The sequence below is a fragment of the Bicyclus anynana genome, chromosome 16, assembly GCF_947172395.1.
Source record: "Bicyclus anynana chromosome 16, ilBicAnyn1.1, whole genome shotgun sequence".
NCBI lineage: Eukaryota > Metazoa > Arthropoda > Insecta > Lepidoptera > Nymphalidae > Bicyclus > Bicyclus anynana.
The window spans coordinates 13,832,702-13,856,813 of NC_069098.1; the positions used below are offsets into that span (position 1 = coordinate 13,832,702).

A 24,112-nucleotide genomic window follows, 5' to 3' on the forward strand; every position below is an offset into this window, starting at 1 on the left:
CAAAGTGCAGTTTTAATCGTAATAAAAACGATTGCTTTGTTGGCAACTACAATGTCGGTAAGCGTATTGAATGTTAATGTGGGAGTTTCTTTGTGTTTGCACAGTGGTGCACCGTGCGAAGTTTTGTTTTAGGCCAGTGTTCCACTAAACTTGTGCTAACTTTACATCTAAAAAGCAGTTTTCCAATGCTGTGCTATTCGTAGTTTTAGTTTTCATTCCACCAATGCTGTGCAATGGACCTTCTAACACAGCTTTGCTAGCTTTAGTTTTTAAGAGCAGTGTTCCACCAAATACTACTAGCTTTAGTTTTTAAGAGCAGTGTTCCACCAAATACTACTAGCTTTAGTTTTTAAGAGCAGTGTTCCACCAAATACTACTAGCTTTAGTTTTTAAGAGCAGTGTTCCACCAAATACTACTAGCTTTAGTTTTTAAGAGCAGTGTTCCACCAAATACTGTACTAGCTTTAGTTGTTATAGGCAGTGTTTCACCTAAGTTGGGGTAGCTTTAGTTTTAAAGGGCAGTGTTTCACCAAAGTTGGGGTAGCTTTAGTTTTTATGGGCAGTGTTTCACCAAACCTGGTGCTGGTAGCTTTGGTTATTAGAGGCAGTGTTTCACTAAACCTGGTGTTAGCTTTAGTTATTAAATACAGTGTTTCACCAAAGTTGGGGTAGCTTAAGTTTTTAAGGGCAATGTTTCACCAAAGTTGGGGTAGCTTTAATTTTTAAGGGAAGTGTTTCACCAAACTTAGGGTACCTTTAGTTTTAAAAGCCAGTGTTTCACCAAAGTTGGGGTAGTTTTAGTTTTTGCGGGTCCACCAAAGTTGTGCTATTTTTTAAGAATTAAGAACTCCAACAATGTTGCACTCAGGGTAGTCTGTGGAGATATTCCCAATTCAATGGAAGTGTTCTAGTTACTTCTAGGATTAAAACTACAAAAGTGGAACATGTTCATTCACTAAACGCGTGGAGTGTTGCAACGTCCATAGCTGATCAGTGATCACTTGGTAATCAGTTTGAGTTATGTCACAGTAGGATTAGTATGTGTAGAGTGTTTGACTTACTGTAATGTTACATTGACATTGGTGCGGATTGTAAAAGTTAATCATTTGAGGATAACTAACTGACTGAGAGCCGTGATAACCCAATGGATATGACCTCTGCCTCCGATTCCGGAGGGTGTGGGTTCGAATCCGGTCCGGGGCATGCACCTCCAACTTTTCAGTTGTGTACATTTTAAGAAATTAAATATCACGTGTCTCAAACGGTGAAGGAAAACACCGTGAGGAAACCTGCACACCATAGAATTTCCTAATTCTCTGCGTGTGTGAAGTCTGCCAATCCGCATTGGGCCAGCGTGGTGGACTATTGGCCTAACCCCTCTCATTCTGAGAGGAGACTCGAGCTCAGCAGTGAGCCGTATATGGGTTGATAACGATAACTGACTAATTGTATGGACATGGACTGCATGATTAACCCGTCTATACTTGCCAAAGTCAAAGTTAAAATAAGACTCTCTACCATATGCCTCAAGCGTATTCTAGAGTACTTCGGACATATTGCCAGGAAAGACGGAGATTTTTTTTTTTTTATGTAGTATAGGCTTACGCTTAACCACAATCAAGCCTGATGGAAAGCAATGATGAGGTCTAAGATGAAGCGCGCTTGCCTAGAAGATGCCTATTCACTCTTACCTTGAAGGTGCACAAATTATACGTGTCAGGAAACACAGACGCCGGAAGGGCATTCCACATTTTGGCAGTTCTTATTAGGAACGTTGACGCAAAACGTTCGTTTCGATAATCTGGAAGAATTAGTTATTACTGGCAAGGTGGAAGGAAAAAGACCGCAAGGGCGCAGCCCGATGCGTTGGTCCGAAGTACACTCGAGTCCAGAGTTTACGATGCTCTTCGCGTAGCCGGAGATAGAAAAAGATGGCATAAAATCCCAAGAACAAAGATCAAAGATGGATGTGGTCACGACCCTCACATGAGGACTATGACTCACGGAGGAGGAACTGACTAACTAACATTTCTACACACACTTTAAATTTGTAGCATTTGTATACGGACACAGAAAACATATGGATAGATAGACAGATAGATAGATAAGATAAGGATAAGGATAAGCGACATCAAGAAGGTAGTGGGAAGTGGCTGGATGACGAATTCAGAGGATCGTGTGTGGTGGTGCGCCATGAAGCATCGGATAGTAAAATATAGGCTCACTTCACTACTTCTACATACCTACCAGCGGCGAAGAGTTCATGCAAGCCAAATTCCGCCGTGCTACCTTAAAAATCCATGCATATTCATTGATGTACTGTATCTAGATACCAGTAGACGCCGCGCGGTTTCACCCGCGTGGTTCCCGTTCTCGTAAGAATACGGGTATAAAATATAGCCTATAGCCTTCCTCGATAAATGGGCTATCTAACACTGAAAGAAATTTTCAAATAGGACCAGTTGTTCCTGAGATTAGCCCGTTCAAACAAACAAACAAACTAACAAACAAACAAACTCTTCAGCTTTATAATATAAGTATAGATATGAGAAACCGGAATTTGTATCACGCTGTCTGAGTTTCCTTTTCTTTGGGACGGCTTACCTTCATCTAAATACCATTCTTCGCCACTATACCTACTACTAGTTACTACTAGGTTGGTAGGCCCCTCCTTTTCCGCCGGTGAATTACGTCACGCCTCGGCGGGAATGTCGGTCTGTCTGTCCGCTAATAAGGCTGAAACATTTCCCGACTCACCTTTTTCTCGCAGCGCCGTTTCTGTTTCTCAGAAGAGACTTCCCTGTTATTGATATAATTTGGGTTACCTACATGCTTACACGCGGTTATGTGTGGTTTAATTTATATGTGGTTTGTACGAGATATGTATTAGGGGTGCTTTATTATAGTAGAGGTGCTGAAGTTTTATTATACTAGGGGTAGGGGGACTTTATTATAGTAGGGGTAGGGGGACTTTATTATAGTAGGGGTGCTGAAGAGGGGACTCTTAGAATTTACTCAAGAGGGGCAGTAACTTTTGGGAGGATTGAGTACCAGTTACCACCAAAAGTATATGTAGGTACGTTTAAAGCAAAAAATGTTCTCCCAAAATACTCTACCAGGACGTCAGATATGGATAAGAAATAATTTTGATTAATGATTATCTTCAGTCATAGACAATGCTTTAACAAATTGTTAGTCCATTGAAATGTTACATTTTTTAGGCCTTACCTTGCCTTTTTTTAAAGGAGTACTATTTTTCAGTACTCTCAATTATACGTGTGCATTAATAATGTGTCATCAATTATTGTTTTTTTTTTATTTTGTTATTACAATTTTATTCAATTATTAATTTTGCAATATTAACAGCAAAAAAATTAAAATTGCTTCCTCTAAAAAACGCAACCAAAATGTAACTTTTCAATGGACTATACACCTTTATTTGAGTACGTCACATATATTTCATTCTATTCGCAATTTCGGCAATATTAATTGCAATTTGTAGATTTTACGTCATTTCTTTAATCGGCGAATAGTGAAAACGCGAATAAAGGAAACTCGAATAAGGAGCTATTACTGTATCTACAAAGAGTCTATTTCTAAAATCTGACGATTTGATCGTGAATTAAAAAGTTGCAAACTAAAACCTTAGTGTTTCTGTTCGGGCCACCAGCACGGTCTATTATTAAAGAAAATAATCCCACAATTATTAAGGAAATAATCCCAGAATAACAAAAAAATATTTTCTGACTTTTAAGGTAGCCACAAATCCACAAAAACCTCCACTATTGCTCAAACAAATGCAAACTTAATGGTTTTTCCAATACTTAAACCAAATCGACTTGCGCCAGAAAATCTATTTGTATCAGATGATGTTGCAAATCGTTTTGTAGTCGGTTTTAAAAAACGGTCGCGTTCCGTAGTGCTTCGCGGAATTTCTATCATTCCGCTGAACCAGATCACTTGGTCACTCGCACCGGCCTACTTCATGGCATCATTACATCAGATTGACAATGTATGGTGAATTTTATAAATTTTAGGAAAGTCGTATTAAGTATCACATAGATCTAAGAACCGATAGACACTGGAGTCCTAAGGTGCTAGTAGGTGCATCATTGGTCGAACAACATCAGGCGAGTCGCAAGGAGTCGCTGAATGCAGGCTTCGTAGTATTTGAAAGTGCCTAAAAAAGACCTACGTACTACAGTGGACATCAGCTGATATGATGATGATGATGATGATGGTGATGATGAGTATACACAGGGTGCTCGGGAGTATTTCCCATAACTCTAGGGTTATATTCTTTAAGGAAAATTAATTATTATGTGTTCTAAAATGAATATTTTCCGAGTAAAAAATATTTCTTTTGTAAATAAATCTTTATTGTAAATTGTGTCCTTTATATCGCATTCTTTGACCTAGACTAACTTATTCATTGATAAATTATCATGAAGCAGCTCACCTACTAGTGAAGTGCTCAGTGTCAGTTGCAATATCTCGTCGATATCGACAGTCTTACCACTATGATTACCTATTGTAAAATTCACATTTTGTATCGTAATTGACAGGCATATTAACTTTCAGCTGCTTCAGAATTTATGCCCGGGTTTTGTCCGGTGTGTTGGTTGTGCTAAGTGTACCTATCTTCAAAGTGAACCATATTTTAGTTATATTACAAAATAATCCAGAGATCGGCGCTTGAGCTCCGGATATTATGCCACGATACGCTCTAAGAGTGCCGTATCAAAGAACATCGTTACGTGGTTCAAAAGTTACCAAACGGTACCAAAGCCTAATAAGGAGCTGATATGTCAATCAGATCACGTGGATGGCGGCATCTCAACTATCCCCAGATGACGTTGCGACAGGAAAACTCTTATACATATTCATTTAGTAAGAGTGATCTAGGACTACCTAGTAGTTAGACTAAGCGCACATAGTATAAAAATTAAATATGAAAGAAGTATCCATGCGAGTGTGGTTACTAGCGGGCGATGGAGCGATTCATGATCATCATAATTATCAGCCGATAGACGTGCACTGCTAGACATAGGCCTCTTGCATGGAGCTAAAATCACAATGGTCTTGAACCGCATCTAGCGGTTACATGCAACCCGCTTGATATCCTCGGTCGACCTAGTGCGGGGTCCCAACATCCATCGGCTCTTTGAACTATGTGGCCTGCCCATTGCCATTTTAGCTTCGCGACTCGCTGAGCTATGTCAGTTCGTCTGCGGATCTCATTATTTCTGATTCGATCACGCAGAGAAACTCCAAGCATAGCTCGCTCCATCGCCCGCTGGAGCGTGTAATGCTTGTGAATCAAAAGAATGAGATTTTTAGAAGAACCAAAGTCACAGACATAGGTGAACGAGTCGTGATGCTGTGGCAAATGAGAGTTTGATTCAGACATCAGGATTCGAGGGTGCGGAATACCAACCCTGCACCGAAAAGCGCTGTGTTGGTCGTCCCCACCTGGGTAGAACGATATCATCAGGCGGGTTACGGGGAGCCTATGGTGAATGGTCGCCGCTCGAGACCGTCGTCATTAGAAATCCTCACAATGGTGACGAGAGCTTTTGGTGTAGCCGATAGAAGTTGCTAGGCGTCAAGATAATCAAAAATAGGGAAGAAAAGAAGAGTATATCTTCAATATTACAATTAAATATGCACTGTCTACACTGAAATCTCATTACGAACAGTTTTAAAGAAGAATTTTCTATTTTGTACAATTTGTACTTAACTATGTAATCTGATATGCCCTTATTAGAAATCAAATGCACGCGACTGCCAAATAATAGAGTTGAGAGTAGAGAACTTGTAACATCGATATTAAATCTTTCTGATATATGTAGATGCAGCAATGCGTGCTTCGAATTATGAAGCATACTAAAATGTTTACCAAAATCATCCGAATTCTACGAGCGAAGTCACGGATGTCTGCTAATAAATATACAAATGAATGGATGGAAATGCTCGTACAGTAGGTGAATGTTTTAAATTTGCGTAAAGTGACGAATTTCGACACCGACTGATTCAAACGTTGTGTGGATTGGCAAACTAAAGCTGAATGAAATGTTGAGTGTACACTAAGGTCATTTATTTTGTCACAATGGTTGGCATACTTTGGGCGTTTATAGGATTTTCGATTTCAAGCAGATAGGTTTCTAGCTTTATTAATTACTAGCGGACGCCCGCGACTTCGTCTGCGTAAAATTCGATGTCAATTTTACTACTACCCCCTAACCTAACCTAACCTACCCTACCCCTACCATACCCCTACCCTATCACTACTCCAACCCTACCACTGCCCCAACCCTACCCCTACCCTACCCCTACCTTACCTATACCCTACCCCAATCCTACCCGTACCCTCCCCGTACCCTATCCCTTTCCTACCCCTATCCCACCCGTACCCCTATCTCACGCCTATCCTACCCCTACCCTGCCACTTCCCTATCCTACCCGTACCTCTACCCTACCACTACCCTACCTCTACCCCGACCCTACCACTACCCTAAACCCGGCCCTAAACCTACCCTACCCCTACACTACCCCTACGCTTCCCTACCCGTACCCTAACCTACCCTGTAACTTCTCTATCTTACTCCTACCCTAAGCAAAATCGGTCCAGTCCTTCGAGAGTGGTGGTATGACCAAGAGAAATAGAGACTTCTATGCTAATAATATAAAGAGGTAAAGTTCGTGTGGTTGTAGGAGGTAATCTCTGGATCTACTGGACCGATTTGGAAAATTGTTTTACCAATAGAAAGCTACGTTATTTGCGAGTGTCCAAGGCTATGTTTGATCTCCATATTCACACGGGAACGGGAACTACGTAAATGAAAGCGCCTGGCGTCATATAGTGGAATTTCTGCGTCTTTTAGAAATTTTGTATTATCTCCGAAACTATTTAAGTAATTAACATACTGTAAAGGGCAAATCTTATCTCCATAATACCCTTGTGATAATTAAATAATTTATTTTAATAAGGATTAAAGTTTAGTTGTATAAATAATGACGTAAACCTAAGTATATAAAATTAATAATTTTTAAGGGCCTTTTTTCTTCTATATATCAGCTAATATATAGAAGAAAAAAGGCCTTTTGTGTTATATTATTAGATATATGGTGTCGCGGACTTTTTTGTAGAACTTTTAAAGATACATAAAGTCTCCATATATTAATTTCAATTTTACACAATAGTTAAGGCAGCGCATGCGAATAAGTCTGTATAAGAGGATTTTCAGTCCGACCTGTATGACAAAAACTGTGATAACTCGGCTAATATATATGATACCAATCTATACTAATATTATAAAGAGGTAAAGTTTGTAAGTTTGTAAGTTTGTCACATTTTTTAAATGGGGTAATCTTCGGAACTACTGGTCCGATTTTAAAAATTCTTTCACCAGTAGAATGCTACATTATCGGGGAGTGCTATAGGCTATATTTTATATTGGTATCATATATATTAGCCGAGTTATCACAGTTTTTGTCATACAGGTCGGACTGAAAATCCTCTTAAAAAGACTTATTCGCATGCGCTGCCTTAACTATTGTGTAAAATTGAAATTAATGTATGGAGACTTTATGTATCTTTAAAAGTTCTACAAAAAAGTCCGCGACACCATATATCTATCTATACTAATATTATAAAGAGGTAAAGTTTGTAAGTTTGTAAGTTTGTCACATTTTTTAAATGGGGTAATCTTCGGAACTACTGGTCCGATTTCAAAAATTCTTTCACCAGTAGAATGCTACATTATCGGGGAGTGCTATAGGCTATATTTTATATTGGTATCGTATATATTAGCCGAGTTATCACAGTTTTTGTCATACAGGTCGGACTGAAAATCCTCTTAAACAGACTTATTCGCATGCGCTGCCTTAACTATTGTGTAAAATTGAAATTAATGTATGGAGACTTTATGTATCTTTAAAAGTTCTACATAAAAGTCCGCGACACCATATATCTATCTTCTATATAATAGCAGATATAGTACCTTTTGTGTTTTAAAAATTATTAATTTTATATACTTAGGTTTACGTCATTATTTATACAACTAAACTTTAATCCTTATTAAAATAAATTATTTAATAATCACTAGGATATTATGAAGATAAGATTTGCCCTTTACAGTATGTCAATTACTTAAATAGTTTCGGAGATAATACAAAATTTCTAAAAGACGCAGAAATTCCGCTATATGACGCCCGGCGTTTTCATTTACGTAGTTCCCGTTCTCGTGTGAATATGGGGATCAAACATAGCCTATGACACTCGCAAATAACGTAGCTTTCTATTGGTAAAACAATTTTCCAAATCGCTCCAGTAGATCCAGAGATTACCTCCTACAACCACACGAACTTTACGTCTTTATATTATTAGCGTAGAAGTCTCTATTTCTCTTGGTCATACCACCACTCTCGAAGGACTGGACTTTGCTAAGGGTAGGAGTAAGATAGAGAAGTTACAGGGTAGGGTAGGGTACGGGTAGGGAAGCGTAGGGGCAGTGTAGGGGTAGGGTAGGTTTAGGGCCGGGTTTAGAGTAGTGGTAGGGTAGAGGTAGAGGTAGGGTAGTGGTAGGGTAGAGGTACGGGTAGGATAGGGAAGTGGTAGGGTAGGGGTAGGATAAGCGTGAGATAGGGATACAGGTGGGATAGGGGTAGGAAAGGGATAGGGTACGGAGAGGGTAGGGGTAGGATGGGGGTAGGGTGTTGGTAGGGTTGGGGTAGTGGTAGGGTAGGGTAGGGGAAGGGTAGGGTAGGGGTAGTAGTAAAGTTGACATCGAAATTTACGCGGACGAAGTCGCGGGCGTCCGCTAGTATAAAATATAACCTATAGCACTCCCCGATAATGTAGCATTCTACTGGTGAAAGAATTTGTAAATCGGACCAGTAGTTCCGAAGATTACCCCATTTAAAAAATGTGACAAACTTACAAACTTTACCTCTTTATAATATTAGTATAGACTACGTATGTATATCTTTTACAAAATTAAGTTAACACAAAACACTATAATTACACTTACTAAGTTTTAATTAATTTATATACACAACAATCGAAATAATACCATAAAACGAAATAATAACTAATTACACGAAATACGTATGACGAAAGTCGAAAGTCGAAACGAAACGAATAAAATAAAATTACAAATTATTTATTTGAATTTAAAGTTTAAACCTGATTACCTGAACCTGGTCCTGAACGGTGAACCTAAACAAAGAAAGTACGACGTATCTAAACTATAAATTAAAACTTAAAGTATGTCTATGTCTCTAAATTCTAATCTCTATTTCTAAATCTAAAAAGCAAATAGCAATACGTAACGTAAATAGACAGAGTCAGACAAACAGTACCTAGCTAACTTTAACTACCTGCGTGGTACGTGCCTAGAAGTAGATCATAATCATTAACAATTAACATTTAACATCGACTTGCCAAAATGTAAGTAAATTTTTCACCACCAACACCAATGTATGAACAATCAATTTCGATCATCATGTAGTCGGCATAAATCTCCCTAGCGCCGTACAAAAATATGGTGTTTTTGCTCAACGCCATCTATTGGTAAATGGATAAAACGCCTACATAGAGTTTAGTAACCAAAAATGCTGATCCCTATAAAATACGTAGAAACCTATAGAGGAAGGTTCAACTTAATTTGGCGGTTGGCGCTTAAACATAAGCGGCATTCCGCCTTTTAGAAATTTTGTATTATCTCCGAAACTATTTAACTAATTAACATACTATAAAGGGCAAATCTTATCTCCATAACATCCTTGTGATTATTAAATAATTTATTTTGATAAGGATTTAAGTTAAGTAGCATAAATAATGACGCAAACCTAAGTATATAAAATTAATAATTTTTAAAACACAAAAGGTACTATATCTGCTAATGTATAGAAGATAGGTATATGGTGTCGCGGACTTTTTTGTAGAACTTTTAAAGATACATAAAGCTTCCATACATTAATTTCAATTTTACACAATGGTTAAGGCAGCGCATGCGAATAAGTCTGCCTAAGAGGATTTTCGGTCCGACCTGTATGACAAAAACTGTGATAACTCGGCTAATATATATGATACCAATATAAAATATAGCCTATAGCACTCCCCGATAATGTAGCATTCTACTGGTGAAAGAATTTTTAAAATCGGACCAGTAGTTCCGAAGATTACCCCATTTAAAAAATGTGACAAACTTACAAACTTTACCTCTTTATAATATATAAAATAAAATAAAATAAAATAAAATAAAATAAAATAAAATAAAATAAAATATAAAATATAAAATATAAAATATAAAATATAAAATATAAAATATAAAATATAAAATATAAAATATAAAATATAAAATATAAAATATAAAATATAAAATAAAATATAAAATAAAATATAAAATAAAATAAAATAAAAATAAAAATAAAATAAAATATAAAATATAAAATAAAATATAAAATAAAATAAAATATAGCCTATAGCACTCCCCGATAATGTAGCATTCTACTGGTGAAAGAATTTTTAAAATCGGACCAGTAGTTCCGAAGATTAGCCCATTTAAAAAATGTGACAAACTTACAAACTTACAAACTTTACCTCTTTATATTAGTATAGATTAGTATAGATATAGAAAAATAAAATATTAACCCCCAACGCAGATAGAGGAGTGTTATAAATTTGATGTCGATGCCTGTCTTTCTGTGTGTCGTTATTAATTAACGTTATTTTACAGTTATATTTTTAAATGTGTTACGAAACACAGTAATCAAATGGGACTATTTATTTTGAATTTGATCTACTTAGTTACTTAACACTAATTACAGATACAGTTCGGGTTACGTTTTCATCTGGTCCACACGCGTAATACCAGCCTGCGATAGTCAGAAATCTTATTTTATGAACGCTATAAGTTATGTTTTTTTTGTATTCCTTACAAGTTAGCCCTTGACTACATCTCACCTGATGGAAAGTGATAATGCAATCAAAGCTGGAAGCGGGCTAACTTGTTAGGAGTAGGATAAAAAATCCATATCCCTTTTGGTTTCTACACCACATCATACCGGAACGCTAAATAGCTTGGCGGTATGTCATTGTCGGTAGAGTGGTAACCAGCCACGACCACAACTGCAACAAGAAAACCGCAATCGGCCCAGCCGGGGTTCGAACCCAGGAACCCTAAAGAGGTAAAGTGTGTGGTGATGTAGGGGGCAATATCTGGATCTACTAAACCGATTTTGAAAATATTTTACCAGTAGAAAGCCACGTTAATTTGTGAGTGTCACATATATATTTGTGTATATTTTATCTTCACATTCTCACAGAAAGTTGTAATATAAAATATGCTCTGTACTTGGACGTTTGAGACGTGATAGCCCAGTGGATATGACCTCTGCCTCCGTTACCGGAGGTGGTGGGTTCGAATCCGGTCTGGAGCATGCATCTCCAACTTTTCAGTTGTATGCATTTTCAGAAATTAAATATCACGTGTCCCAAAAGGTGAAGGAAGAACATCGTGAGGAAATCTGCATACCAAGGAATTTTCTTAATTATTTGCGTGTGGACCAGCGTGGTGGATATTGGCCTAACCCCTCTCATTCTGAGAGGGGACTCGAGCTCAGCAGTGAGAAGAATATGGGTTAATGATGATGATAACCTGCTACTTTGTGAAGCCGTCACGGTCTCTGCAGTACTTACCTTTGTTAAGAGCATATGCTCATAGTCTTAAACTTTCAGTTTTCATAAAAAGAGGTAAGTCTAGCTACTGCAGGCTGTCGGTCCATAATGCCTTTGTAAGTGCGGTACTTCGTACTGGTACAAAGTTTGTGTATAAGTGGGAATGTATCTACTGGAGCTGTTAATACACCTAATCAGACAGTTTTGTCTATTTTACGGTTTCATTCATTTGATTTGCTGTAAACTGATTTGTTTTATACTTATGTACTGGTGCTCAGTGTTTGAAGACGAGAGTCTTCTAACAGTGCATGTTGCCAGTTATTAAATAACCTACGGATCCGAGACTTGGTCGCTGACTATGAGTCTTACTAGAAGGCTCAAAGTCACTCAGCGTGCGATTTAGCGAGCTATGCTTGGGATATCTCTACGTGATCGAATCAGAAATGAGGAGATCTGCAGAAGTACCAAAGTCTCTGACATAGCTCAGCGAGTCGCGAAGCTGAAGTGGCATTGGTCAGGCCACAGAGCCGATGGAAGTTGGGGTCCCAAGGTGCTGGAATGTCGACCCCGCACCGGAAAGCGCAATGTTGCGCAACGCAACCCCTCCACTAGGTGGACTGAGGACTTCAAACGGGTTGCAGGGAGCAGCTGGCTGCTCTCGCCTTTAATATGAATATAATTAATATTATATTTAATAATGTACAAATTTAGTAATTATAAATTCATATTACATTTTTATATAAATATTCTTTTTCTTTTTTATTTATTATGTAGCATAGTAGGTAAATATAAAAATAATATAAAAATAGTATAGTAGGTACATTTAAACTTCGGAACTAATTTAATTGTTGATTTAAATACTGTAGGTACTTTTTTATAATTTTGCAACTAGTTATAAGTTTTAATTTGGTTTAGCTTTGAATATAGGTTTATATTGGCTGTTTTCGTGATGGCACTTGGAACTGGGTCCTAGCTGAAAATCAGCGCTGTATGATCTTTGTTTATGGGGAGCATATAGCAATATGCTGAGCTAAGATCTTTTTCTAGGTTATGCCACATATCGCAGGGTAACATTCTTAAATAATTGTGACGTGTGGCATGATGTAGTAAGAATTATATTTTCACTACACTGTCATATTACCACTCCACAGCGGAGCATTTCAGTCTCTAGGGGCTAAAGTAATTTTGTTTTTTTAATTCTTGTCTATTACGAGTACTAGCCTACTATAAAACGGAGGTGGTTTTATTCGAAAATAGAATCATTATAGGTAAGGCCCTGATTGTTTTGAAAAATAACAAACAACAAAAAACTTTAAATTGGAATGAAATGCAGCGTTCTTGTCTGTGGAATGCGTTTATTTTTTTATTTAATTTTTATTGAGTTGTTATGAGAGTTGTTGATTTTTATGAGTGGAGAGAACAACAACGAATGGATTCACTTACGAAAGGAGTTTTTTTAAACTATTATCTCCCACATTTACCTCACATACTCATTATTCATCTACACAGTAGTCGGAAATTATGTTGCCGGGTAAAAGCATCTCCCTTAATATTCAAAATTGTAGACTTTGTACATTTAATTTTCAATTAAAATAAATCATTGAATATTGTACTAAACTATTTTATTTTCTCGTAATCGTAGTAAAAAGCAGAGTGTAACACGTGGGGCTAAACCCATTATAAACTCGGTTTCTATTTAGGCAGCCCTCGACTTACGTCTCGGGCCCTAAAAATACCTCGTATATAATGGTCTTTTTAGCCCCTTGTATAACAATCTACTATTTCTTTCTTTTCTATTTTCAACTGTAGATACCTAAAATCTTGTATTGCGCAGTATAACGCATGATGATAAATGTCCTAGAGATTGCATCCGACTATACAAACACTGTCCTACAACAAGTAATACTTTAAATAAAAATATAGCAACTCCAAGTGATTACAACATAATTCCCGCTTTCTTCTATATAGTGTGGTGTATGTACTGGAGCGTTTAGTTTCCGCTTTGAATCGAGTTTAATATGTTATAATCACATGTAACATATAAATACCATGCTTTCGCACTTTGCACCACTTTTCAATCAAGTCTCACTTGCATTGCACTTGCAAGAGACTTTTCTGAGAAATGTTTCAATACCAATATGTAAGTTTTCGGTATTTTGTTTTAACACTTGATTATATTATTTGTTTAATTTGTGTATTTTAAAATGATAATACTTGCTACCTAATTACCATTATGTATTCAACAGACTTGAAAAAAATATATACATACAACCTCCTCCTTTTTGGAAGTCGGTTTAAAAGGAGGACTTTATCAATACGACGCGTATATATTTTTTAAATTTTTGTTACCTCATTACTTCGTCATTTATTAACCAATTTTGTAAATTATTTTTTTGTTTAAAAGAATATACTTTCAGATTGGTCCCATCTCATTTTCATGAAAATCGGTTTAGTAATTTTGTGTTAAAATTAAAATAAGTGAAATACGTCTTTGAAGTCGGTTCCATTTTTGTGTAAAAAGGATTATGATAAATCAATAATTGCAGCTACGTATTTTTTTTAACCGACTTCCAAAAAGGAGGAGGTTCTACGTTCGGCTGTATGTATGTTTTTAATTATTAGTAAATAGCAAGCATAAATAACTGTTAATTCAATTCACGTTACTCTACATATGCTAAAAAAATATTTAAAAAAGTGATCCACAAATGAAGTAAATATCGCTGGACATACGAAAAAAAACATAGATACATACAGCCGAACACACAACCTCCTCCTTTTTGAAAGTCAGTTAAAAATCAAGATTTTTATCTTTCAATTTTGTTTCGTTTGACTCTCAAAACGAGTAGGTATGAGATTAAAATATTACTATTTGTTTTTGTATACTTTGTATACTAAAAAATGAGTTTTTTATCTGTGGTTCCAGTTTAAATGATAGGAGTGCTTTGATCATTATCGACCTTATTTATAAACTAAGAATAAAAAATAATATAAGAAATTTGTGTTTGAAACTCTAATTCTTTAGGGCTTAAAACTCAAATTTCTTCAAAATAAAGTGAATTTTAAACACTAGTGATATAGTCCACTTTACTTTGAAGAAAATTGAGGTGTAAATCTTGATCCATGTTTATGAATAAGGCGGTAAAAGTTCTATCGTCGAAATCTTATTAAGTTTACATATACCTGCTCAGATTATTCTCTTTTAAGATATATGTTTTATACATAAAGTTATATATTTGTTTAACAGATTCTCCTGGCCGTATGCCTCATCACCACACACGCAAGCGCAGAAACAAAGAAAAGATCACCGTCCGGCTACGGTCATATACCTGTACGACACAGCTACTCTGAATACAACAACCGGGTAGCTATCCCCGTACCCCATCCCGTACCAGTCAGCGTACCACGACCCGTACCAGTACCAGTACACGTTGGAGTACCAGTAGACAGCCCCCGCCCCGTACCAGTGCCAGTACCACAACCTGTACCTCAAATAATCACTCGACCAATCGCCGTGCCAGTCGACAGACCATTTCCCGTGCCAGTCTCGCAGCCAGTACCAGTGACAGTTACTCAGGGAGTTGGCATCCCTGTTCCTCAACCGTACGCTGTTAGCGTGCCAGCGCCTGTGCCAGTGAGAGTGCCAGTGCCAGTCCCAGTGGCAACACAAGCTGTTTCAATTGGCTCTGGTGTAGCTGTCGGTGGGCTTGGAGGAATTGGCATAGGTGGTTATGGACTTGGGGGAATTGGCAGCATCGGAGGATATGGTGGATATGGTGGATATTCAGGAGTTCCTCTACTATCTTCCAAGTATGGTTCCATCGGTCATGGTATTATAGGCTCCTCGATTGGATCGGGATACGGAGGTGGAATTTTGCATCATGGCGGCCATTCTTTATTACATCACGGGTATTAAATTTAAAAATAATTATGTATATTCACTTGCTTATAATTTGCCAAATATTTTGTGTAAATATTTGAATTGTTAATTTTAAGTTCGGTAAGGGGTCCCTTATTTAGTTAATCTAGTCCAAACCCCTTTTTGGTTTTTAATTTTGTTTTGCTGTTGTGATGATGAAGTAGGTGATGCCCACAATAATGGCCTGAGGAAGTTTTTAACGAATGTTTGAATGTAGTTTAGTAATAGATAAGAAAATGAAGGTCTGATGTTTACATGGGAAGTATGTAAAAGATTTATTTTGAAGAAAGATTTGGTCGGCGAAAGTAGAATAAATATATACATAGATAGAAAAAAAGAAATGAAAGGAAAATGTACCGATGGACAAATATAATATATATTTTGGATCAGCAAATGAACTTACCACTCAATTTAGACGGCCGGTCGAATCCTGCTGCTTTTGTGCGTGACTATCGCGTTCCTGCCCCCCTAGCCAAGTGGCATATCGATTCTCTTTCTACGATCGCTAACGCTTCGCTACTAGAAAAATGTATGGGAATGACAGATCTTGATTACATGACCTGTCGACAGCAAATGTCATTATCAAACATCTTCCTAGTTTTCGAAGCGTTAGCGATTGTAGAAAGAGAAACGACGTGTCATTTGGCTAGGTGGGCAGACAATCAAGAACGCTTGGAACTGGTGCCAGTGACTAAATAGTTGCGGTGTAAAATGTTAGCTTGGTTTGGACCTATACTGCTGTCAATGGAAAAGACATCAATTGATAATTACAAAGATGAAAAAGAAACATCTATATGGATCTCTATCAAAAAAATTCATTGATCTTTATGGAATGAAAATCTTGTAGAGTCTAAGTATGAAAACTTTAATGGTGAAAGGTTAAATAGGGTCATAGACAATAATAATTGTGTATGCCATACATATATGTACCTATACGAGGCGCTATATTATCTTTTAATGATTTTTAATTCTCTGCGTGTGTGAAGTCTGCCTATCCGCATTGGCCAGCGTGGTGGACTATTGGCCTAACCCCTCTCATTCCGAGAGGAGACTCGAGCTCAGCAGTGAGCCGAATATGGGTTGATAATGATGAAAGATTGTAATATTATGTGAGATCATCTATCATTTTGGGAGAATCTTGGGAGTATGAGATTCCAAGGACTGATGTATAATGCAAATGAATGAATTGAATGGAATTTATTGAAGTGATGTGGAATGATTATTTAATATCCCATAGATATGTTTCCCACCAATTTATGTTTTGTCATGCATGTTTACGGTACACAATAAATAAATGGATGATTGTATTGTTGTATTTTATTCTGAATCCAACAATCTTTGTAATTTATATAACCTTTGTTTATGACCTAACTGATGTTACACCATGATTTAAACGAAAAAAAAACCCCTAAAAATAGGATTTCTAGTGTTCAGTCCGCAAGTAGGTACTGTCTTGTACATAAAATATGTTTTCTGTGGCACTGTACAGGCGGACTGTTTTGATACCTCTGTCTCAGTTTCCGGACGGTGTTGGTTCAGATCCGAACTGGGGGATGCAACTCCAACTGTTCAGTTGTGTGCATTTTAAGAATTAAAATATCACGTGTCTCAAAGGGTCTCTCATTCTGAGAGGAGACTCGAGCTCAGCAGTAAGCCGAATATGGGTTGATCATAACAATAATAATTATAATAACAACTCAAATTTAAAAAGTTAACTGAGATCGCAGTCAAGAGCTAACTTGCCACCGAATATTAAAAAAAAAACACACAAACAGCAGAACATAGAATCTCCTTTTTATGAGTCGGTTAAAAAGTCACATTTGCGATAGTCCTGTGTTTGTTATGTGGCTACTGATCTAATTATCTCATTTCAATAATCACGCTAATTAACTAAGTATGTAAACAACTAAACGTAGTACTTAGTCTAAGACACGATTAGAAACGTCCTTCACCCATCTGTTTATAAATTTTATTTTATTTTTATTTTTATTTTTTAGGGATAGTTAACATTTACATATTATTTCTTAAATCTAAAAGTAAACGTAAAAATAGTTTAAACATGTAAACAACAATACTATCCACGAATACACATACGAAAATAATGGCGTCACAAAATACACAAATAAATCAATTACAAAAAAAAAAACAAACAAATAAATGTATATAAAAAAGAGAGAATTATAACAATAATAATTAAAAATACAACGAAACACAAATAGGTAAGAAAAAAAAATGTAATAATAATTATAATAAGAGATCTAATAATAAGAATTAAGACACTATTACTACTCAGGTACAGGGATATTTAATTTTTGAAGAGTGATTGAGATGGCCTTTTTATATTGGGTTTCGGACAAGGCAAATACGTCTACATCGTCAAATAGCTTGTTGTATGTGTCCACAAGTCGACGCACAGGCGCGCGCTTTCCAGCGTTGGTTTTACAGAAATTGACAGCGAATAAATTATAAGCACGCACCCGACGTTGACCTGCGTACTTCAAAACATTTAGTGATAATTTACATACTAAGTCAGGACAATCGTATTCATTGTTGATGAGTCCATGCAATACCATTGCTTCAAGCAACTTGCGTCTAGATTCAAGAGTAAGAAGATTGTATTTAGTTAATAGCTCAGCGTAAGGGAGTCTTGATCTATAGCATCTGTAGTGCATTGAACGGAGAAACTTCTTTTGGACCATTTCTATCTGGTTTTTGTATTTGTCGTAAAAGGGGTTCCATATACAACACGCATACTCTAACTGAATATAATAAAATGAAAAGTAGTAGTTAAAAAATATTGCATACTATGTACGCTGTAGAACGGTAGGTGATAATTGCTACAAGACGTTCATAATACGTACTATTTAGTAAATCGCGACAAACTTTCAAGACTGAAACGAACTGTCACGCACACCATGCGAACGAACTGTAGGTTACTTACGATTATTATTAACCATTATTAACTACTTTTAATGCCCCACCCGAGTAGTCCTCATTCCCGTTAGAATAAAATCCCGGGGATAAAATATTATAGTAGAGTAGTTTCTCAATCGTAAACAAAATCAAATCTCCGCGATTTATAATATTAGTTTAGTCAGTTTTTTTGACAATCTATTCGCAATATGTTTTTTTACATACTAAGGATACAAAACACTTTTGTCTCCTATAAACAGATGGGTGAAGGTCGTTTCTAATACTGAATTTTTACTAGTAGAAAATCCTTCGATCGTTTTATCGATATCCTTAAACACACGTATATCGGTAATTTGGGTGACGCTAGATAGTGTCCATTATCTGGAACGCGATTAAACTTTGTTTTGATAACGTATCAGTGTCCATTGTCAGCACAGACGACATTCTCGTATATCGCTTAGCCGAGAATTATTGCTGAATTGAATATTTACAAGGAAGTGCTGGGTATAATTTGATTATTGGATAGTGTTTCTTCTACAATGAAAACGAGTAAGTCATAGATTTTAAATAGTTAATAAGTGAGATGGATTAAGTATTTACTTACCTATTGGTTTGTTGAGTTTGTTTATGATAATTTTACTGATAACGTCTATGTACGTCCGATATAGGGTTTTCTTTAGTGACCGTTTTGTACGTAGAAAGTTATTCTTGTGATTTTTAACCGACTTAAAAAAAAGAGGAGGTTCTCAATTTGACGCGTATGTTTTTTTTTTTTAATATTGGTTACCTCTTAACTTTTTTTTCTTGTTTTTAATGTTTGTTGCCTCATAACTTCCTAATTTCTTAACCAGTTTTGAAAATTCTTTTTTGTTTTGTCTTTCCATGAATAATCATTGAAAATAACGAAATTGCCCGTACTGTGGCGCTTTCGTTCACTATGCTAGGTAACACTAAAAATAGAAAAATAAAACCTTTTTAACAAAAAAAATTTACCGGCTTCAAAATCACAAAAATAAACTAAAAAGTGAAAAATAACATCGTATGTGCCACCTTCTCATTAAGAACTAAAGTCGATTAAATCATAAAGTTTTAGGATTTAAAGTTCCCTGGTTTGGGTTATTTCCCCTGGTTCTTTCAGAAACGTCTAATTAATACGTCACTGGCTTGGCACCGCCTTCAAAGTGATCAAAAGGTAGCACATACGATGTCATTTTTCACTTTATTTTTGTGATTTTGAAGTCGGTTAAATTTTTTTGTAAAAAGATTTTATTGCGCAACAATTTCATATTAATAGCTTCATTTTTAAAATCGCCAATTTATTACCATTTCATCGATTTTTAATTCACTAGCGGACGCCCGCGACTTTGTCGAAAAGTATCTATATGTTAAACCAGAGTTAAATCTATCTCCATTCCAAATTTCACCCAAATCGGTTCAGTAGTAGCGGCGTTAAAGAGTAACAAACATCCATACAAACTTTCGTGTTTATAATATTAGTAGGATAGGTAGTAAACCTAGTAAGTAAGATTAGTAAGATTGCTAAGGAGGATTAGTAGAATTGTGCAAACTCTTAAAATATTTCTGAAACACATTTAAGGCAAATATTCACATACAATAGCAAAATCACTGATAATAATATTAATTGTAATGATGTTCTGTTCTAGATTTGCATTGGTCTTTGGACAACATACCAAGGCAGTCTAGCTTCGCCTGCCTTTCTTTGAAGTTTGGAAGCGTATTGTCAGCTTTGATATTGATTGTAAGCAGACGTTTTTTTTTTGACTGCATACCTAATAAACTTAATGGGAGCGCCGAAGCTTTTCCAGAGTCAAGCTTAAGGGTTAAAGGAACTTGCGAATCGGAACGTTTCTTAAACGAGTGCTTTTATTTTCTTGTTTATGTAAGCGCCGTAGGCTCCTTAATGGGATTTCAGCGGCGTCACTAGGGGGTTAGGGCGAGCGCAGAAGCATCGCCTGATGGGGCCCGAAGGCAGAAGCAGATAGATGGGCGGAACGACTTTCTTAGAGTGTATCCTCTGAGACTCGGACCTCGGGTTAAAGGGCCGTTCGGGAAGTCATCATCACAGTTATGTCATCGTCAGGATCGTAAAGGACGTTTTTAGGGCGCCTAGATCTACAATCAGCTTTGAAATGGGGGTGTAGCTGCAAGCCTCAGCCACTAGTTGGTTGGGGTGGGCGGCAGCTCTCTCAAAGTAAGTTTTCGAGAGCTGTTTCATTTATTGTTATCAATATATGTTTCATTTATTGCGTTTTTTTTCCCAATGTCTGACGCCTCTGAAGATCTGCCTCTGCCCCCCTGACCTCTGGACTCCTTACAGGTGATCTTTATCCATTAGCGAACGGACGGCCTCCATGGCGCAGTGTGGATATTCACACCCCTTTTCGGTCATTCCTTCTCCTAACAAGTCAGCGCGCTTCCATTTAAGACTGCATCGACTCTTACCATCAGGCGAGATTGTAGTCAAGGGCTAATTTGTAAAGAATAAAAAAAAACGTTCATCGAGAGATAAAAATCCTGACAATGGTCTAAAATCTTTCAGCTATACTCCATCTTCGCGCTAGCTCAATGTCTTGCAGCTTTGAATGTGCTGCCGCCGCACTGGACGCCCGATGACGTGGACGTGATGGTGTCGTATACGGTGGTGGTGGTGGTGACCATCGCGCACACCGTCACGCTGTTCCTGAGCACCATCATGCTGGTCGGCGTACTTAAGGTAGTTTTTGAAAAGAAACATGTTCCCTTCGGCTCAATTTTCCATTTACCACATGTCGCAGTATAGCTAAAAGCTGGATAGATTTTTAACAAGGCAACTGCTGTAAAGCGTTGAGGAGTTCTCTCGTCTGTGTTACGGCTCCGTCATCAGATCGACTCTAGACTCTAAAAGTGTAGTGCTTCAAAATAACTGATGATAATTTTAACCAACGCACGTAGTCGTCTCTAAGATTTTCGAAAGTTCTCCTTGATGTCTCCAGGATGCTATCATCAGATCCTGACATGAAAAAAATGGAACCACCCTGGAAGTAGGTTAGGTTAGAAGGCTTCGAAAAAAAAGGATTTTCAAAATGGGTCCACAAATGACAGAAATATGGTTATACATAAAATAAAATACATACAGCCGAACTTAGAACCTCCACCATTTTACGATGAACGCCGATGGACGTCCACTGCAGGACATAGACCTTTTGTAGGGACTTCCAAACATTACGATCCTGAGCCACCTGCATCCAGCGAATCCCTGCGACTTGTCGTCAGTCCATGTGGTGGGGGGTCGACAAACACTGCGTTTTCTAGTTCCAGCACCTTGGAACCCCACCGTCTCTTCGAAACTAGCTGACGCTGCGCGGTTTTACCCAAGTGATTCTCGCTCCTCTAGGAATACGGGGACAAAGTATAGCCTATAGCCTTCCTCGATAAATTATGTGCCCCGCCCATTGCCACTGCAGCTTCGCGACACGTTGAGCTATGTCGGTGACTTTGGTTCTTATGCGGATCTCCTCATTTCCAGGTTATAATCAATACAATATATTTTCAGGAAAAAGGCCACCTAATAAAGCCGTGGGTGATCTGGACATCTCTACAAGTGCTGATCGCTGTCATGGTCTTCGTGTTCTGGTCAACCCTGAGCGTAATCAATCACTATGGCACCAACACCCTGCTGATTTATGTTGTCGAGTTTTTGGGCTTGAGTGAGTAAAATCTTAAAGAATCACAGACCTCTAGATAGGTAGATATGTCAGTGTTATGGAAAAGTAGTAATGCGTCGTAAATTAATCAATAGCTATTTATAACATCAGATAAGATGATGAAGCACGAGTCTAATTAATATAAAGATATTTTATATAATATACCTATAGATATAATATGTTAAAAAACAACAGTGGCGTAACTAATATTTTTTTTTTCTCGCTGGTAAATGCTTTTGAATGGCGTAACTAATAACATGGCCTAACTATAGCTTGGCAAGTTTGTTGATGACATTCCCATGATATGCGGGCAACGAGGGGGGAAGGACTGCGCGGGTGTGAAGTCGTGCGCGCAGGACATCGCTAACCCCTACGCGCGGACAATCGGGAGTGTTACGAACGAATTTGTTAAGCTATACATATATATATTGCAATTAAAACAATGACGCGTGAAATAAATAACAATCTCAATCAATGATGGAAAAATAAAAAAACTTATAATTTATTACATGAAGATGTTGAAAATTATACCTATACATATTTTAAATTTCTTTATATTTTTAAAGTCTGGGCGTGGAAAAGCTTAGTTAGTTTTGCCTTGTGAAGGTAATAATGTCACAAAACAGGACTAAACATAAAACTTGGAAGGAAAGATAGCTACAGCAAGTCGAGCAGGGGCGTAGCTACCGACGTATCAGCCGTATCAATGATAAGGGGCCCTTAGACTGCAGGGCCCCCTTACGTGTGAAAGTTAAAATTAGTAAAATGTAATCCTCAATCTCCTTTGCTTTGAAAAACCTCTGAATTCCCGTATAATCACAACAACATATTTATGTTTTAAGAAATCTTAAAACATAAATATGGGCCCCAACTAATTTTGATATAGGGCCCCTTCAAGGCACGCTACGAAGTCGAGATAAGATAGCTGATCCCTCGCGGTTTCACCCGAGTAGCTCCCATTACCATTACCCATTACGGGGATAAAATAACTCGCTGATCGCTCGCTCGTAGCTTTCCATCAGTGAAATAATGTTTTAAATCGATCCAGTAGTAGATCAAGCAAACTAAATAACTAAATAAACTAAAATTAAAATCGGATCGTAATAATAATAATAGTTTAGATATGCAAATAGAAATAAAATTAAAAGAAAATCATTGTCCATTGCAGCGGTCCGGTTCTACATGCTGATGATAGTATCAAGCTTCTACAAGCAGTTGTTGGAGAGGACTCAAGAGGAAAGAGAGAGGTTGCGAGATCTGGTCAACTCTGAGAATTGGTACAACTCCGCCTAAAGTGTCGAGTAGCTGGTGGTTCTGTACATCCGACAAGAGGCCTTAGTCATTTGGCACGTCGATTCTCTTTCTACAAACTCTAACGCTTCGAAAACTAAAAAAATCTATGGGAATGACAGATCCGAGGGCCTAGTGGCAGTTTGATACTGTGACGATCGCGTTAACGTAAACGCGAATTTCTAAAAAATTGAAATAGCGCCATCTAGTGGCACTACTGTACAACTGTTTAATTCCATATAAATTCGCGTTTACGTTAACGCGATAGTAATAGTATGAAAATATTGAAAACTCCCACTAGGCACAAAGATCGACAACTTCCACGTGACCTGTCGATAGTAAATGTCATTCCCATGTTGTTTTTTTAATCTTCGAAGCTTTAGGGTTTGTAGAAAGAGAATGGCCATGCCACATGGCTACAGACCAAGTTTCGATTGTATTCAAGATGTAACTTATAAGCTCTTAAAATCTTGTTGGACGTACACCAACCAATAGGGTAAATTATATTTATATCAGTTGTTATTTAATGATTATTATATTACATACAGTTTTTACAATAAACAACACTACATTGTTTTTTGTTTCTTATTTTCTCTTACCTGTGAA

At 37.2% G+C, this 24,112-nt stretch overlaps 3 protein-coding genes across 3 annotated transcripts in view; all 3 read left to right on the forward strand.

The window, feature by feature from the left end:
• The window catches only part of LOC112057155 (uncharacterized), a 228,179-nt gene that overhangs the window by 176,156 nt on the left and 27,911 nt on the right, over window positions 1-24,112 (forward strand). The gene's annotated exons all lie outside the window — the stretch shown is intronic.
• Window positions 13,665-16,906, forward strand: LOC112054964 (larval cuticle protein F1-like). Its single transcript, XM_052886182.1, has 2 exons — window positions 13,665-13,823; window positions 14,928-16,906. The coding sequence occupies exons 1-2, from the start codon at window positions 13,806-13,808 to the stop codon at window positions 15,594-15,596; spliced, it is 687 nt and encodes a 228-aa protein (XP_052742142.1). The 5' UTR covers window positions 13,665-13,805; the 3' UTR covers window positions 15,597-16,906.
• Window positions 18,768-24,082, forward strand: LOC112054967 (uncharacterized). Its single transcript, XM_052886183.1, has 5 exons — window positions 18,768-19,061; window positions 20,177-20,271; window positions 21,073-21,246; window positions 22,066-22,219; window positions 23,385-24,082. Exons 1-5 carry the CDS (start codon window positions 19,052-19,054, stop codon window positions 23,507-23,509), a joined length of 558 nt encoding a protein of 185 aa, XP_052742143.1. The 5' UTR covers window positions 18,768-19,051; the 3' UTR covers window positions 23,510-24,082.

Bases quoted from the DNA above. Each gene is read 5' to 3' on its own strand.
- LOC112054967 (XM_052886183.1), top strand. The intron at 21,247-22,065 runs GTAGTTTTTGAA...ATATATTTTCAG, and splicing joins TGCTGGTCGGCGTACTTAAG to GAAAAAGGCCACCTAATAAA. The intron at 22,220-23,384 runs GTGAGTAAAATC...TGTCCATTGCAG, and splicing joins TGTCGAGTTTTTGGGCTTGA to CGGTCCGGTTCTACATGCTG.